Here is a 15,396-nt window from a genome sequence, read left to right as displayed (position 1 = left end):
ATTCGAGGATTTGTTAGTTCTGCCCGTGTACAGGGTAAAGCAACGGGGATCATTTTGCAAGAAAAAAGAAGAATTACTTTCAACGAAGATTCTGGAAGATTATTGGATTTTTCAAAAATCTAGTCTTTTACGATCATGAAAAGAAGAATGAGAGTACATGGGATGGGAGTCTAGAATCCACCCTGTACACGTAGCTCGTCTCTAATCAAGCTTAACTTTTGGAAACGCGCCCCGTAAATCTTCTCAATGATATGTATTTTATCTTACAATCCTACAAATGGGCTAATCTGATATGTATCATATTTCTCAGTCGCAATATTAGGAGAGAACCGATTGGTAGGCGCGTTTGCATCGTTCCCGAATCCTTTTCTCACGCTTCAACGAATACGACTTCCGGTTCGAAGTGACGTCGCGGTCACGGAGGAGAACAGGATCGGAAACGTCGAATGAATCGAGGAAATTTCGAATTGACAGACTTACGTATCCTAAATTATCTGCAAGAATTATATACGATGGGTATTTGATTTCTGCCAACACTCCCACTGTCACCCGGTCCAACGAGGCACGGTCGAACATTTAGGCAAATGGAACGCTCTTGAAGAATCGATTCCCTTGTCCCGTGATCCGTTTCTCACCGGAGGTGTACTGCACAACGGACTTTATCTGATCGGTGGCCACTGGTCCGATGCACACCAGAGGATCCTTGAAGTAGGAGCAAACCTAAGGGACAAGCGAGAACTTTCAATGAAAAATAATGAAGATTATTTAACATATTCGATGTTCACTTCACACGACGTGAGATAAACTCAAGATCTATATAAAAAGTTTCTGTGAAATCACGAATGAAAACTGAAGAGCATTTGAAAATTATTTTTCAACACAGCGAAAGGGTTAACAAGGAGGAACAAGGAAAACGTAAGTACCTTTCTGGGTGTCTGTCGATGACGTCTTTGAAGCTGACAACACAGACCACGGCTGATGTCGCACTCCCCGGACATGTTACACTCCTCATCTGGAATCATTCAGAAACAGTTGGTCCCACGCTGGCAGGTTAAATATAAGGCTCTTCGCGTAAGAGCGTATAATTATATCCCCCTTTGACGTAATCGTTTGTGAATTGACCTTCCGCCACGGAATCGTTAAACGATACCAAATCAACCGTGGGATATACTCACTATATAGTTTATTGGACGTCACCGGTGGTTGACACGAGCGAGTCTCGCTGCCGGGCACCAGGGCGCACATCAAACCAGTTTCGCAGTCGTTGTCCCGCCTGCAAAGCTCGCCTTGTTTCTGTCCGAAATCGAAGATCTCGCAATGGCCGATCACTGGAACAACCGATTGACGGCTTGATCATCGTCTGATCGGGCAGAGAAGATTGAAGTATCAGGGAAAACGAAAAATTACCTCCGTCCACGTCCACGCAGATGAAACCTGGACAGCAGTGCTCGTTGGCCGTGCACGTTCTGTCTTCACACGGCACATCCGGTAGCTCCTCCAACGAATCACCGTATGAGTTTCCATAGGCAGCAGACAACGGCCGCTTTAATCGAAACGCGAAAACGTTAAAACTCACAATGCGCGACTAAAAAACGTACATATGTATATGTAGTCGAATAACTGCGACGAAGGAACGAAAGTAGAGCAGCAGGTCATGCTTTGGCTGTGCCATATCTTAAGGGATCCACTGTACGTGCTAAGGGGGAATTTGCGATGTTTTTTCGAGCAACCTTATGTCGATCGAGTTACAAAGATTCATGAAATAGATAGCTCTCAACGTTTAATTCCCAAAGGACTGCCCCTAGTAATTTCTCATAATCGCGTGTACAGTGTTCGAGTAATTGCTTGATTACTGCCCGCAATTTTAGTCTGATTTGCAAATTGGCGTCGAGATATAACGACTCTTCTCTCGTGAGAATCGCTCGTGACAGAGTCGGGACGGTTTTCATGCAGCTCTCACGTGAAAATAATCTATCGATCCAACCGCGACCGGCCGTACTGCGGCAAAGGTGCAACATTACGACAAATACAACCTCGGGGCTTTATATCGTTTCGCGAGATTTTCTATTCGTCCCCGTACCTGGTACAATCCCGTTTTGCCCATGTAGTCCCCGTGGCCGCCGTAGCCGAGGTTCGACAGCATCTCCGGGCTGAAACGATTGAAGAGACCGCCCCACGCCTCGACGCCGAAATGCATCGTGCTTGCCAAAGCGACGATAGCTAGTGCAACGCATGTATGCGTCATTGTGATCGATTGCAGCCAAGTGGATTCTGGATCTCTGAAAAATCGGACAATCTGCGATAACGTAAAACTGATCTTCAGTTTGCAGCGAGCTGGCAGGAGAGATCAAAAGCAGGGTCAGCTCAATTGAATTGTAATATTTGGAAAGCAGTACCTTTCTAAGGCAATCTGTGATTTACCAACTATTTATAATCTCCTTGCCTTCTAGTTAAAAAAAAAATTTGTGGTATTTGGACAAGCCTGCGTTTCATTTTTGGAAAAGTACCTATCTGAAGAAGATCACAGATCGTAGACCGAAGTTAGAACCGATATGATGTTCAAGACAAGTCAAGGTTGAATGTGGTACCAATGAAAAAGAATCTTGGAAATAATAATTACGAAATAATCATCTAACTCACAGGATTCGGTCTAAGCCTCAGCTCGGCCGGTTGTTCTCGGTAGATTGACCAAAAAGGATCTCAGCTGCCTAGATCGCACCAGTTCCTGGGATCAACAAGTCCTCGGTGGAGTTCGCTGGAGGACTGAGTCCAGCCGCGGTCGCATTGGCAATCTATACATACACCTACGTCGTTCCGGTTTCCCTTATACATGCAAGCTCGTGGAAAGCGTCGCGCAAGCGCGACGCTTGACTTTTTTCTTCCGCGCACCACGACCCAGGTGACATTTTCTTCATTCAGATTTTCGATTGCTCGTTTTATAAGCGACGCTTGATAACCTTTTCTCTTTCACACATGACAGAAACATAGATAATAAAATTTCTTTTCGATCATCTCGAACGAGTCCTCGTACCTTACCCTTGTACCCACCCGAACGGAGAGATCCACATCTATCTATCGTGTGTTCAATTAATCGTACAATAATTCTGTTTGTTTGCTTAGAATTTTCCAGAGGGTTCTGTTTGTTTCCGTAAATGCGATTCGAATCGAATTTACAATTGCAAACAGCCGAGCATTTAATCGTTTCATTCCGAACTTTCGCATTAACTCCGGAAACGCTTGGGGGATAACCTTCTTCCAGAAACTGCATTGTTGGTAATTTAACCCAGATCTTTTCCACCGTCTTTCCGCGAGGAAAGGTACAAGGGAATTATCTTGAAAGCTCTTCCGGTTACGGGCATTTAGAATGAGACAAGAGCCTCCGTGAAAATTGCATCCAACATCCCAGGACACAGGCAGCGCCGTAGAACGGGGCGCATATTCTGTGTGGGTGTACAGCTCTGTCCTCGTCGCGCCTCGCGTACCGCCATTGTTTCGGTCTCTCTTGGGCATATTGATCCGGGGTGTCCTGATGTTCTACCGGGCGGTCGATCCTGCTCCATATACATATAAGCTCCCTACGTGGCCCGCGAAGAAGTGTATGTATCCGGATGTGTCCCGCGGTTCAATTAAACAACACCTTACAAAACGGAGTATCAATTTTCCCTTCTTTAATTATTCGATAGCTTTCGTTTCGTTCATGTTATCTGGATCTTTCCAGACCAATTACCATTCTGGATGGATAACAGATTTCACCTGAATCGTGTTTACCTCGAGAAAATCACGGTTCAAGTGTTCTCGACACGCATCCTGTACACGCACCTGCCCCCCTCCCTTTAAACGCACAACCACCTGTCCGTGGAAATGCCAAAGGGCCACTCGCCGTTAGCAGCGTTAATACCTATTTATATTCCTTCTCCGTTTTCTCAATGGGTAAAAAATCGAAACGAAAAATCGAGAAACACCTAGCTACTTCGTGACGAAGGGTGGTCAGACTTGAACGGGGGTGACGTGCTCGTGAATATTAAAACTACCCCTTTATGTTTTATGCGTGGGTCACGTAACCGGTCCCCGGCCTAACCTGACCCGTTTTTTTTTTCGTTCCCGCGTAAATAATTCCGTATATTGTACCGGATAGATGCGCTACCTGGGATTAACTGTCGCGTGCCGACAGACGTAACAGGTTCCTCCAGTTCCGAGAAACTTCGTCCACGTCGCGTGAACTTCGTGGCATTTGCACGCTGCCACTCTCCGGTGATTATTACACGAGTGCGTAAGGTCGTTCGACGATTTTTATGGTCGACCTGAAGATCGTTTATTTTTTTTTTTCCCTCCCTCCCCGTTGGTCGCGTGAACTGTAGAAATTCCGCATAACTCGAGTCTCGAGACGGATGGACGGACGTTGGTTTCCGTTGCCGTGCGAGCGGGGTGTTAAAGGAAAGACTGTTATCTTGTAGAAAAATGGGTTTAATAAATAACAGCTCTAACAACGAAATAAATAAGGTTCTCGCAAAACACGTAACCGTGTATACATATAAGATACGGGCTGGTACCGCAGCTGAGCAAGACTTTATTGGTATCAGAATTCCTTGATCTGATCCTCTAACAATCGATTACTCGTTAATATTATTCCGTCCATAAAATCGCCGTCGAAGTGTTTCACATTCGAAAGTTTGCCCGTTTTCTGGCTGGTATACACGTAATCACGTATATGTACACGGAACACACAAACCACGTTCGACGATTTGAATACACATAGAATACGTACACCGTTTCTTTCTCGTATACACCGATCAATATTTATTACGATACTATTTCGAAATTTAAATAATCGATCATTCTCAACTTTCTGCACCCTTATCTTATCTATATGTCAGTTATTTAAAGTTGGAAATAGTATCAGAGACGCATTTCGTGCGCGTTTTAACTCTCTTTAGTCCCTCGGCCGACATTCTTCGATCTATCCCGAAGGAAATAAATTAGTTGGTCCTTTGTACATTTATACAAGCGGCACGGAGAATCATCGATGCCAGTCGCGTTTCCCCCGTGGGAAACGATTCAGTTTCCTGATCCTCTGGTCCCGGTGACGCCCTGCAGCCATGGCTTGAAGTAAGTGGTCCTCATATAGACACCAGGTAGATAGGGAGCGGCGCATTTAATCCCGTGCGACACCGTGCCAACCAGGAACCATCTTCCGTCCGGTCGTTGCATCACCAACGGCCCGCCACTGTCACCCTGAAGAACGCATCGACAAGATTAATGACACCATTCCACGAGGAACAGACCAATGGAATCCCGGATTTTTGCTACCACGAAGGCAATGAATCGCGAAATTTTCAAGTAATAAGCTAATGGTTCGCGACAGGAAATTAAATTGCCCTAAAAGTACCTCGCACGAGTCCTTCTGCCCGTTGGCGTAACCAGCGCAAAGGAAGCTATCGAGAATCAGCTTGGAATGGCCGGCTGTCTGAAACATCTCCTGACAGACGGAGTTCTTTATGATTGGCACTTGTACCTCTTGGAGAACCGACGGTACACCACCATCTGTGCAAATGATTACGTTACATCATACAAATGAAGGATTTTTCTGACGTCTACTTATCAACGTAGGATCGAGAATCTGCTACTCACCGTATTTCAATCGTCCCCAACCCGTGACAGTGGCCATTCTCCCAGTATAATCCGTGCCATCCTCCGGCATACAGATCGGCACGATGTGTTCGTCGAACTCTACAGGAGAATCCAGTTCCAGCAGAGCCAGATCGTTCTCGAACGTCGCAGGATCGTAGCCTCTGTTCACGATCACTCGTCGAACGTTCCTCGTCAGGCTTCGTTTGCCCTCCAATTCGCCGGATAGATCGAACTCACCAAAAACTGCCACCAGGGTCGCTAAGAATCTGTGCCAGAAGAAGCAATAAATTATCGAAACCATCGAAGAATCATGTAAACACATTATGAAAGTATCATCCTTACCCTGGTTGACAGTGGGCAGCAGTGACGACGTACTTCTCTGTAATGAGAACACCTCCGCATTTGTTCTTCGTGAAGAGACCAAGCCACGTGGCCTCGCGAATTAGGACCTGCCAGGGCCATTTTCCAAAGTACGCTGCTTTACCACCGACAATCTTCCCTTCTCTGGCTAGAGGTCTTATCCCACATTCTATGCAGCAAACATAGACAATGAGACCTCGAAGATCAAGTATAGAACATTAGGTACTTACGTGAGCGTAGACCGGATGAGGATGGTAGCTGTGAAACCGTGGTCGTTTCGATCGTGGTGAATGGACCAGCTTCTTCGTCTTCGACTACTACCGCCTCCGTGGTGGGAGCGAGCGTTGTGGTGGGTCTTCTGGTCGGTCTGGGCCGTTTCGTTGTCACCTGGGGTTTCTTCGTGGTGACGCTAGACACCGTGGTCGGTTTCGGTTTCAACGTGGTCGGTTTCGATGGACGGATGCCTGGTTTCTCCGCCGTCGATGGCCTCGATGGTGTCGGACGACTTGTAGGTCTCTTCGTGGTCGCTGGTCTTCTTGTCGTGCTCGACGACAATGGTTTGGTCGTCGACACTGGTCTTCGCACGGGTTTCTTCGTGGTGGTCGTCGGTCTTTTCGTTACGGTGGATAGAGGAGCGGCTGTTGTCACACTCGTGCGATTGTAGACAACATCTTTGAGATCCTACATAAACGAAAGGAAGATTAATCTTGATCTACTTACGCCGATCTGCTGATATTTAAGTCTCATCATATATGTACCTGGAAATTGCCCTGCAGACTCTCCACGATCTTGTTCACGAATGTGTCGAGTTTGTTATTCAGGACATCGTCTTCGACGAACGTTGAGATCGGTATATCATTCTCGTTCAGGATCTCCAGGTCAGGGTAACCGATATTGTCGAACGTATCGATGATGGTGGGCTTCTCTTGCTGCGAGGTGGGCGCTGAGATGTTCAGATTTGGATTACGAACCGGTGGGAAGTTGATTAGGTCGTTAGGGGCTGGCGTTTCTTCCTCGCAGGGAGGTGTCGCAGTCGTCCCTTTAATGTCCACTGTTGTCGAGACGCTGGTGTCTTTGACGATCACGGTGTTCACTGGCGTTAAATTGTCGTCGGGGAACACGATCGACGGTGTCGACGGTTTCAAGAAGAAACTCGGTTTGTCCGACCAGGGTGCTAGGGTGGTCCAAATTGTGGGTCTTCTGGTGGGCACTTTCTCAGAGGCTTGTTCATTCTCAGCGAGGACAGGTTCTGTACTGTACTTGTTACTGAGTGTCGGTCTCGAAGTGGTTCCATCCTTCACGTTCACGCTGAAGAAACTCGTCGAGACTACGTTATTGGTGGCCACATTCGAAATCACTGTACTGATGTTGTGAGTTATCGTGGTGGATACGCTGGGCTTCTTGGTGGTTAGTAGACTCGGCCTTAAAGATCCAGTTGTGGGTCTAACGATCGACGCAGTAGGTCGGACAATTTCGGGCTTCTTGGTGACGGTCTTCTGTGTAGTTTCGACGGTGAATTCCGTTTCAAGAGGTCCTAGAACTATCACCGTGGGAGCTGGAGGATTTGTAGTCGTTTTGGTCTGATAACCGTAGCTGCTGGTACTGGCTTGAGTCAATGGTTTCGAGGGATGTGTATTGGTCGTTGGATACGGAGAATAAGTTGTATCTGTGGGAACCGTTTCATAGTTGTAGTAGTTCGACGTTTGCATTGGCTTGTAGAAAATATAAGGGAAAGACTGAGCAGTGGTTGGTGGGGGTACAGCAGGCTTCGGCGTGGAAATTCTGACCAGAGACGGTTTCGATGTCTCATCTATGCTGACCCACTTATTTATGGATGAATTCGGTGTCTGAATAGTAGTACCAGAACCTGGTTTTGTGTCATTAAGGATAGAAATTATATGATTAATGGCCATTTCTTCTGTATCCACCGTGTCGTCCTTCTTGTTGCCGGATGGCGTGTCGTAAGTGATCGTCGGTACCCTAATCAACTCATCTTTCTCATCGCTCAGAGTGGTCATTGGAGTAGTAGTCCTCTCATTAATGGAACCAATAGCCTCAACGTTCTTCGTGGACACTCTTTCTTCCACTGTGCTGACCTTTTCGAAGGTGACGTCCTCCAGAACGGGAGAGCTCGTTGTCAATCGCTGCGTGTTACTGTACATTTGCGTGATTGACGGTGATTTGGTCATCGACGAGGTGCTGAACATTTGTTCGGAGCCAGAAGACGCTGCGTCATTCAGGGATCCAGACTGATCAGGAAACTTGACCCAATGAATCGTAGGCCTGCCTTGATAAGTGGTACCATACGTTGGCTTCTTCTTGGTGCTCATAAACGCCATGCTCTCGGTTACTTTTGGCCTCTGAGTGGTTGGTATTTCGGTGAGTCTCTTCTTCTCGGTGCTGGAGTCGACACCAGGCTTGAACAGATCATCAGGATTATACGTCTCGTTCAACATGGTCCCGTTCTCGTTCAACAGTACAGTCTCCGCCGAACTGTGATTGCTCTGGCCCAGTCCCTGGGAGAACAGAGCAGGAAGCTGATCAACGGGATCGGCGATCTGAAGTATCTGATCGGGACTGAGCAAAGTGGTGATCGGATTGACGGCTGAAACGTCCTGATGATTCTGTATGTCGTTGTTCGAGTCAGAATGACTCAACAATCCAGGCAGCGCGAGATCGTCTAGGATATTCTGCTGGCCTAACAGAGCTGGAAAGTCCTCCTCCAGATGACTTATATCCGGTTGGATAGGTATCTGCGGTTTCTCCGCATTTTGAACACTGTCCATGACATATGACACGCTGGACGATGGTCTGGTGGTTGTCGACGGGACTTTGAAAGTGGAAATCTTTGTATACCCGGTCCCATCGTTGTTCAAATGATTATTACCGGGCGTCTCGGTTTTCACCGTGTTATCCTGGGACACGGTCATCCCGAGGGGCGTACCGTCCGAATTTAACAGGATCGGAATATCCGGCACGTGATCGATCTCGTGCACGTTGAATATTTCATCGTTGCTCGGGACCTTGTCAAGATCGACTAGGCCGGAATTCTTCGACGGGAGTTGACAGCACGCGCCGAACAGAAATCCGTCCATACAGGCGCCGACCACTTGACCGTTTCTCCTCGAGCACTCGTAGTTGAACATGCATATCGCTGGTTCGTTCGACTTCACGCGCAACGGAATCGTCGGCTGACAGATTTTCGGGACTATTCTGTAACCGCCGAACAATCTTCTACCTGTAACGAGAATCATGCATTCCTTAAGTTTCACGATCAGCCAATTCGATGGCGAGTGGACAGTGTAATAATCGTTGCTCTATGATCCCCGAAAGCATCAAGATAAAGGGAGGGGGCTTAATTTTATTCCGTGGGATAGCGGTTCGTTTCGACGACGAGACTCTTCGTTATTCCGAGCGAGGTGGCAATTAGTTGCGACTCTTTACAACGGTTCGCGTTAAAACGAGTTGAAAACGAAACGAGTTCGGCGATTCATTCGGTATTTCGGAGGTTCCACGCGCGAATCGGGGACGCCTTCGTCCCGAATTCCATACGTGTCTGCCTCTAGCGGGAATCGGTTGTCGTTCAACTTTCGTCGTTTAGACGAAAAACCCTGATCGCGTCGTCGTGTGGTATTAAAGCGAGTTATTTAGGTTTTTCTGGCTGTAATAGCAACTATTTAGCGTGATCGGTTCTGGTTAGGTGACCGACAGCATAGGCGAGCAAGCATGTAGGCTTTGCACGTGCTTCCTTATATGCACGCGTACTACCGATATAATGACCTACTCCGTGAATCGTCCGTAGTGCTTGACATGGTACTTCCACCGTTCTACACATTTTTCCTTCAATTTTTTTTTCAATTTTCACGAAACTTCACCGGTTACTCTTTGGCGCGTATAACGACGCCAGTTACACGGACGCCTCGAGGCGACACGCTCGGATTACAAATCCTTCCGGGATCACTGAATCGAAGGATTTTCCTACACGCGATTTATAATCAAGAAATTAAAACACTGGTAATTAAATGGAATAGGTCGGTTGATCCGTTATCTCCGTATAATATAAAATACTACGTATTTAGATGTTTGAAAGTAGCTCAACCGTAAGCAGGAAACTCGGAATTTTTCATAAAATATCACCAACCCGGCTGTGAAACCGTTCTCGGGTCAGCCTTGATTCCTTTGTTTTTCTAGCGTCGAATGAATGATACGACTCAGGTCATTTTTAGGGCAAATTTTATGATCTGTTTTTTTTAGTAACATGACTCGTTGCCCCTAATAACTATGTCGACAAACGACCGATTCGTGAGGGTCACAATGTTTGATAAACATTGGGCTTGGTGGGAATGTTCGTATTTTTGTAGACGGGTACCTGCACGGAAAAATGTACTCGGTAGTTTCAATTATCAGTCGAGAAAGTGTCCTCACGTCGAGTGGTCTGCAAACGCTGCCGTATCGATTCCCAGGTGTGTTAAGTAAGTCGACTAGCTATCACCAATATATAGTATATAATAACAAGACTAGTGCGTGTTGTTTGATTAACGACCCGGAATTTCGCTGAATTGGATCACGTTTCTTTCTTTTCTTTTTTTTTTTGCAGTGACACGTTGCACGTAGAACCGGGTTGAATCGAGAACTCGGCGGAGTTCATTAAAAGTTTCGTACCGCGTATCCAGAACCTCGTTAAATTTACACGTTATCGTGAAATACGAGCGCGACGTTATTAGTTACTCTCCCCTGCGAATTTTATGATCTACCCGTCTAATTAATATCTCACGAACTTGGACCAGCGATAAAGAAAATTTTTCTGATATTTCCAACGGAATGGACTCCGTCTCTCGGGTCTACGAATCAACGTAAATTCATGGACCTCTGGAGGACTTCATTGATCCACTTCCAACAGATGTACTCTGAACATAGTTCCAACATTTATAGACTCTAGAAACACGAAGCTTCTCAAAGACAAAGTAGAAACTTACTCATTGAATACGCTTTGCATCATAATGTAACGAAACTCCGCGGTTTACGCATTTATGGTGCGCGAGAACCGGTCCAACACGACAAAGTAAAAGCTATAATAATATGCAATAAAGTCCTTATATTACTCGGTACTTAACACGACTCTTAACCGAGGAAATTGTTCTCCACTTATCTCGATTTTTTCACGGATCCGTCTATAAAAGAGCGAATTAGCATAAACGTCCGCAGTCCAGTGGTAACATTGTAACGTGCACGTAACAAGGATGTATCATTATCATTTTGCAAACACGACCAACCAACCGAATGAGCAATAAAACTTGCCGGGCCTCTTCCTTGGAAATCGAAGAAAATGTCGGGGGTCAATGAAAAGTCCCGTAAACCCGCGTCCTCCTCGGTTCGTACGACACGCGTGGTTTCCGGGGTTTCCATCGAACGTGCACTCGCGCTCGTTCGCGCGAATTGTTTGCAATACACCGTAATCGTGTGTGTCAACACGACGAAGAAACATCGCATTCCCACGTGCCGATGGTTCCCAGTGGTGTCTCTTTTGAATGCCAGTCATTTTGCAAATTATCCGCGGGGTCATTGGAGTTTCACGATTCAATAGCCGTGAACCAACACACACAGAGACGTGTACAGACGTCGTGTGCTTACGCACACTTTTCAGAATCCGACGAGCCAACACTGACACCGAATTCTACTTACATCTCACTTCCTTTCGAAAGTCGCGAATTCCAGTCGCGCCGCGCCGCGTCTCGGTCGCATCTCTCGTCCCTGAACCCGCGTGTTCCCAATGCGCGACAGAAATTTCAGATATTCCCCTGCGGCTGACACACATATTTCCGCGCCGATCCGCGGTCTGAATTCGAGGGCAGTCGCTAAAATTTTTCGCGAGACCGTCGACCTATCAACGTTAAAAGTACTGAAAAGGGTAGTTCGAAGATTCCAATTCTTTTTAAATTTCACAGATTTGTAGAGGATTTCAATAGAAACATTTGAAAATTTTTCGTTTTTACTGGTATTCGATTCTGCGAGGTGAAATCATCCCTTAAAGTTTAATTAGTTCATAGTTTCCTGTTTATCTTGAAATCAATAGTAGATATCAAACAAATTTTAGAATGAAAATTTAATAGCTTTTTATGCTTTATGAAACTGTACCACAAAATTGTTTAAAATATAGTTTATTATTAACAATTGTATAGAGCATGGGAAGTCATTAAATCTTCATTGTAATATTTTTTTCATATTTACTGTAGTGTTGAGGATATACAAGGAAATATGAGAACATATATTAACATTTATGGCAGAGCTGCATAACTTCTACTCCCGTCTCCCACTTGGATACTCCGTACCACCACACCACCAATGATAGCCTTTTGATTTTGCCTGTTGCGAAGTCATACAGCCCTAATTTAAAGGGTGCTTTCAGCCTAATGAACGAAATATCGAATAATGCATCTATCGAGGCCTCCTACAAATCTACGGTGATTTAAAAAAAATAGGAATTTTCCATTGTGAATCGATGAAACGGGAGCAGCCTTAATGATCCTGAAAGACTTTCCAGGGATCACTGGTGACGTTTATTGCCTGGGTACGGAGGTTTATCGGAGGTATTACCACTTTCACGTTTTCGACCTACATATGTCTGAGACGAATTAATCGTCCAGACAGAAAAGTTGGCAGTTTCGGTCGACGAAAATGGGTTTTCGTAAAATCACGTTTCTGTTCGTATAAATGGGGAACTTTTATGATTGCCCGCGGAAGTTGAATCGCCTCGGGTCGATTTTAGCCAGGGGGTTCAACGAGAACGGAAAAAGTTCATCTGTGCCAATCCCGCCCGGAGAATCGAAGCGAAACGTGTTTTTTTTTTCCTATGGTAAGGTAAAAGTCAAAGGTTACCGTCTGCGTTATTACGCGAGTTTATTTTTGTACCCGCGAGGTATCGTTTAGCGAAACAACTCGATTCACTAAAGGTACGTGGGTTCGTGATCTTCGTGTTTTATTGTTTGTTATGCAATCCAATCGTTACCTGTGGCTTGGGCCACATTCGAGCGCGAGATGACGGACGTCGAAGAAAGGATGACGAGGAGTAATTGGACACTCTTCCTGACAGCCATCTGCAACAGAAAAAAAAAACATTATATTGTTCGTCGGTAGAAATTGCTGGTTGTCGTGAAAAGAGCCCGTGGGGTAATTAGCCTACATTGATGAAGGCGATTTGAATTAAACAGAAGCTGAACGCTCCTCGCCCGCCACTTTTGAACGGGGAATGGTACTCTTCCCGTGGAGAATGGGCAGTACATTAATCGTCCTTTCAAATCTGCTTGTATTATATCCGCGGTCTTCGGTAACGGTACAAGAATATCTCGGCTCCACGCCACGGAGATTCTATTACGTTTTAACTCTTAGTATCTCTGAACGGTGATCCACCAAGAGAATTATCGAAAAAAGGAGAACGATGAGCTCCATCAACGCGTTGTCTACTAGGTAAATATCGTAATATACACAGAATATCTGTAGGTATTATTTTGTTCGAATACTTCCGTAGAAATCAATAATAAATACAAGAATCTGTCTAGACCCAGACCACATCAGGTCTGCATCAATAGAATTTTTCTGGTGATTTAAATATCCATCTTAACTCCATCCCAAGCTTTCAAATCTTCGCGTAACCCAGCGTAGACGATACGTTCAGAATGGAAAATGACGAGTTTGTGGAAACAGTTTCTGTTCCGAGAACAGGGCCCCAACATCATTATCTTTCGTGACAGATTAATTAAGGGGCCAAATTAGGAAGCAACGTATAGAGTCGATCAACCCTCCACACCTGTGCGTATCATCGGCCATCGATGGCTCTAGCTTATCATTATCTCACCGTTGTCTGGCGAGATTTACACGGTCGCGCACGTGCGTTTCTCGAAAGGTGAGCACACGCAACGCGATGGTGTGTCGTCCCTACGTGCTCCGAAATCCCGTTACAGAGTCAGTCCAGAGGCGTTCTACGTATCGCAGCGGGCCACCGCGATGCTAAACAGAGAAGCGAGAACGATGATGAGCAGAAACGAAGTGGAGGCACAGAAAAAGATATGGCGGAGGGGTTGGGAGGAGGAAAGGGGGCCGTGAGAAAGACGAAGAGAGCGAGAGGCTGATCAGAGTTGCTTCACGAAGACACCGGTAACCCAGTTACCAATTCCCCCATCGCTGCTTCTATTCTTCGTCGTTCCTCTGACCTTCTTAAGAATCAGCCGGCTCCAAACTGCTTCTGGTAACTGGGGAATCAATTATTTATCGGATTCGCCACCCCTCGACAGCTTCTATGCAGGGGATTAAATGCCCTTTGGGGTCTCGGATAATTTGAATACACTCGTATCAAGTTGCCAAGTTCTCGACACGCTGTGAAATTACTTGGGCTTAGAAATTGGATGCAGAGAATCTGGCGACGCATTGAGTCAATAGAATTAATTATATAGAAATATGTAGGCACTAACAAGGGAACTTTGATACCTCGAAAATATTGATTCTTCTTTTAACTCTGTAGGTTTGTAGAGGATCTCGATAGAAGCATCGAATTTTTCATTTCTTCGGAATGAACACACCGATTTTTTTCCAGACGTCATCCGAGTGTCGAAGCCCCCGATACCGTTACTATCAATTATCAATTCTTCGTGTTATTCATTGCCGTTTTTCGTTTCGTTGGGAGTTATTACGCGCACGCAACAGGGAGAGACGTTACGCGGCGGTAGCTGCGCGACAGTTCATTGGAGCAGTAAAAACGAAAATTCGTTTTAAAATAGCTCTCTGTCGTTCGTGTCACGCAGACACCATGGAAAGTCCATTCTTTTCCACTAGGAATAACGACGTGTTGTTAACAATACACACGAAGAATGAAAATCGTGATATTATACTTTGTAGAAAAAGCACTCGTCAAGAATTATTTTATAGATGTTTCACGTTCTTCAGTCGCGACAACACGAGAAAGTACAATCCGTCTCGCGATCAGACTCGACGAAATTAATTACAGTGGCTTGTTACATTTAACGAATAAATTATAGGTTGCCCCCAGGGGAACGTGGGAGTGTTTCACGTTGATACAGCGACAATCGTTCCCTTTCGTTGGTCTTTTATTCGCGGCGCGAATATGTACGAGCCTGGGCCCGCTCGCACACGCGTGAATACACGCGGAAGTCACTTTCCATTGGACACCGTTCTGTTTCCTCGGAGTCTTCGGTTTCAAGCAGTTTCGATTGCGACAAAAAAGCGACGAGTCGGTCGAAGACGAGCGTAATTATCGCGAAACGATCCCCCAGCTCGTTCTGACGGAATAGTTCGCAGTTATACTCTTCGGAGGAAGTCTGGTAATAGCTCTAATTGGACGGTTATTTGCTACTGTTTGATCATGAACCAAATATTCTCAAACGAATCTTGGTGATC

At 45.7% G+C, this 15,396-nt stretch overlaps 2 protein-coding genes across 2 annotated transcripts; both read right to left on the bottom strand.

Moving 5' to 3' along the window:
- Positions 1–418: 418 nt before the first annotated feature.
- On the bottom strand, positions 419–2,682 carry LOC107185425 (prohormone-3). Its single transcript, XM_015573096.1, has 6 exons — positions 2,641–2,682; positions 2,081–2,279; positions 1,408–1,543; positions 1,176–1,328; positions 924–1,012; positions 419–720 (listed from the first exon to the last, which is right to left on the bottom strand). The coding sequence occupies exons 2-6, from the start codon at positions 2,243–2,245 to the stop codon at positions 577–579; spliced, it is 687 nt and encodes a 228-aa protein (XP_015428582.1). The 5' UTR covers positions 2,246–2,279; positions 2,641–2,682; the 3' UTR covers positions 419–576.
- Positions 2,683–5,055: 2,373 nt separating this feature from the next.
- Positions 5,056–13,082, bottom strand: LOC107185353 (mucin-17). Its single transcript, XM_015573020.1, has 7 exons — positions 12,995–13,082; positions 6,747–9,226; positions 6,219–6,669; positions 5,971–6,157; positions 5,629–5,894; positions 5,387–5,541; positions 5,056–5,232 (listed from the first exon to the last, which is right to left on the bottom strand). The coding sequence occupies exons 1-7, from the start codon at positions 13,080–13,082 to the stop codon at positions 5,056–5,058; spliced, it is 3,804 nt and encodes a 1,267-aa protein (XP_015428506.1).
- Positions 13,083–15,396: the final 2,314 nt, after the last annotated feature.

The sequence above is a fragment of the Dufourea novaeangliae genome, unplaced genomic scaffold (assembly GCF_001272555.1).
Source record: "Dufourea novaeangliae isolate 0120121106 unplaced genomic scaffold, ASM127255v1 scaffold57, whole genome shotgun sequence".
NCBI lineage: Eukaryota > Metazoa > Arthropoda > Insecta > Hymenoptera > Halictidae > Dufourea > Dufourea novaeangliae.
The sequence above is the reverse complement of the archived record's forward strand: the minus strand, read 5'-3'. Positions and strand labels throughout refer to the sequence as shown.

Coding starts and splice junctions, on each gene's coding strand:
- LOC107185353 (XM_015573020.1), bottom strand. CDS start 13,082: ATGGCTGTCAGGAAGAGTGTCCAATTACTCCTCGTCATCCTTTCTTCG. Junction 9,227..12,994: donor GAATGTGGCCCAAGCCACAG/GTAACGATTGGA, acceptor TTCTCGTTACAG/GTAGAAGATTGTTCGGCGGT. Junction 6,158..6,218: donor CTCATCCGGTCTACGCTCAC/GTAAGTACCTAA, acceptor TTTGCTGCATAG/AATGTGGGATAAGACCTCTA.
- LOC107185425 (XM_015573096.1), bottom strand. CDS start 2,245: ATGACGCATACATGCGTTGCACTAGCTATCGTCGCTTTGGCAAGCACG. Junction 1,329..1,407: donor CTGCGTGGACGTGGACGGAG/GTAATTTTTCGT, acceptor CGGTTGTTCCAG/TGATCGGCCATTGCGAGATC. Junction 721..923: donor ATCGACAGACACCCAGAAAG/GTACTTACGTTT, acceptor CTTGTCCCTTAG/GTTTGCTCCTACTTCAAGGA.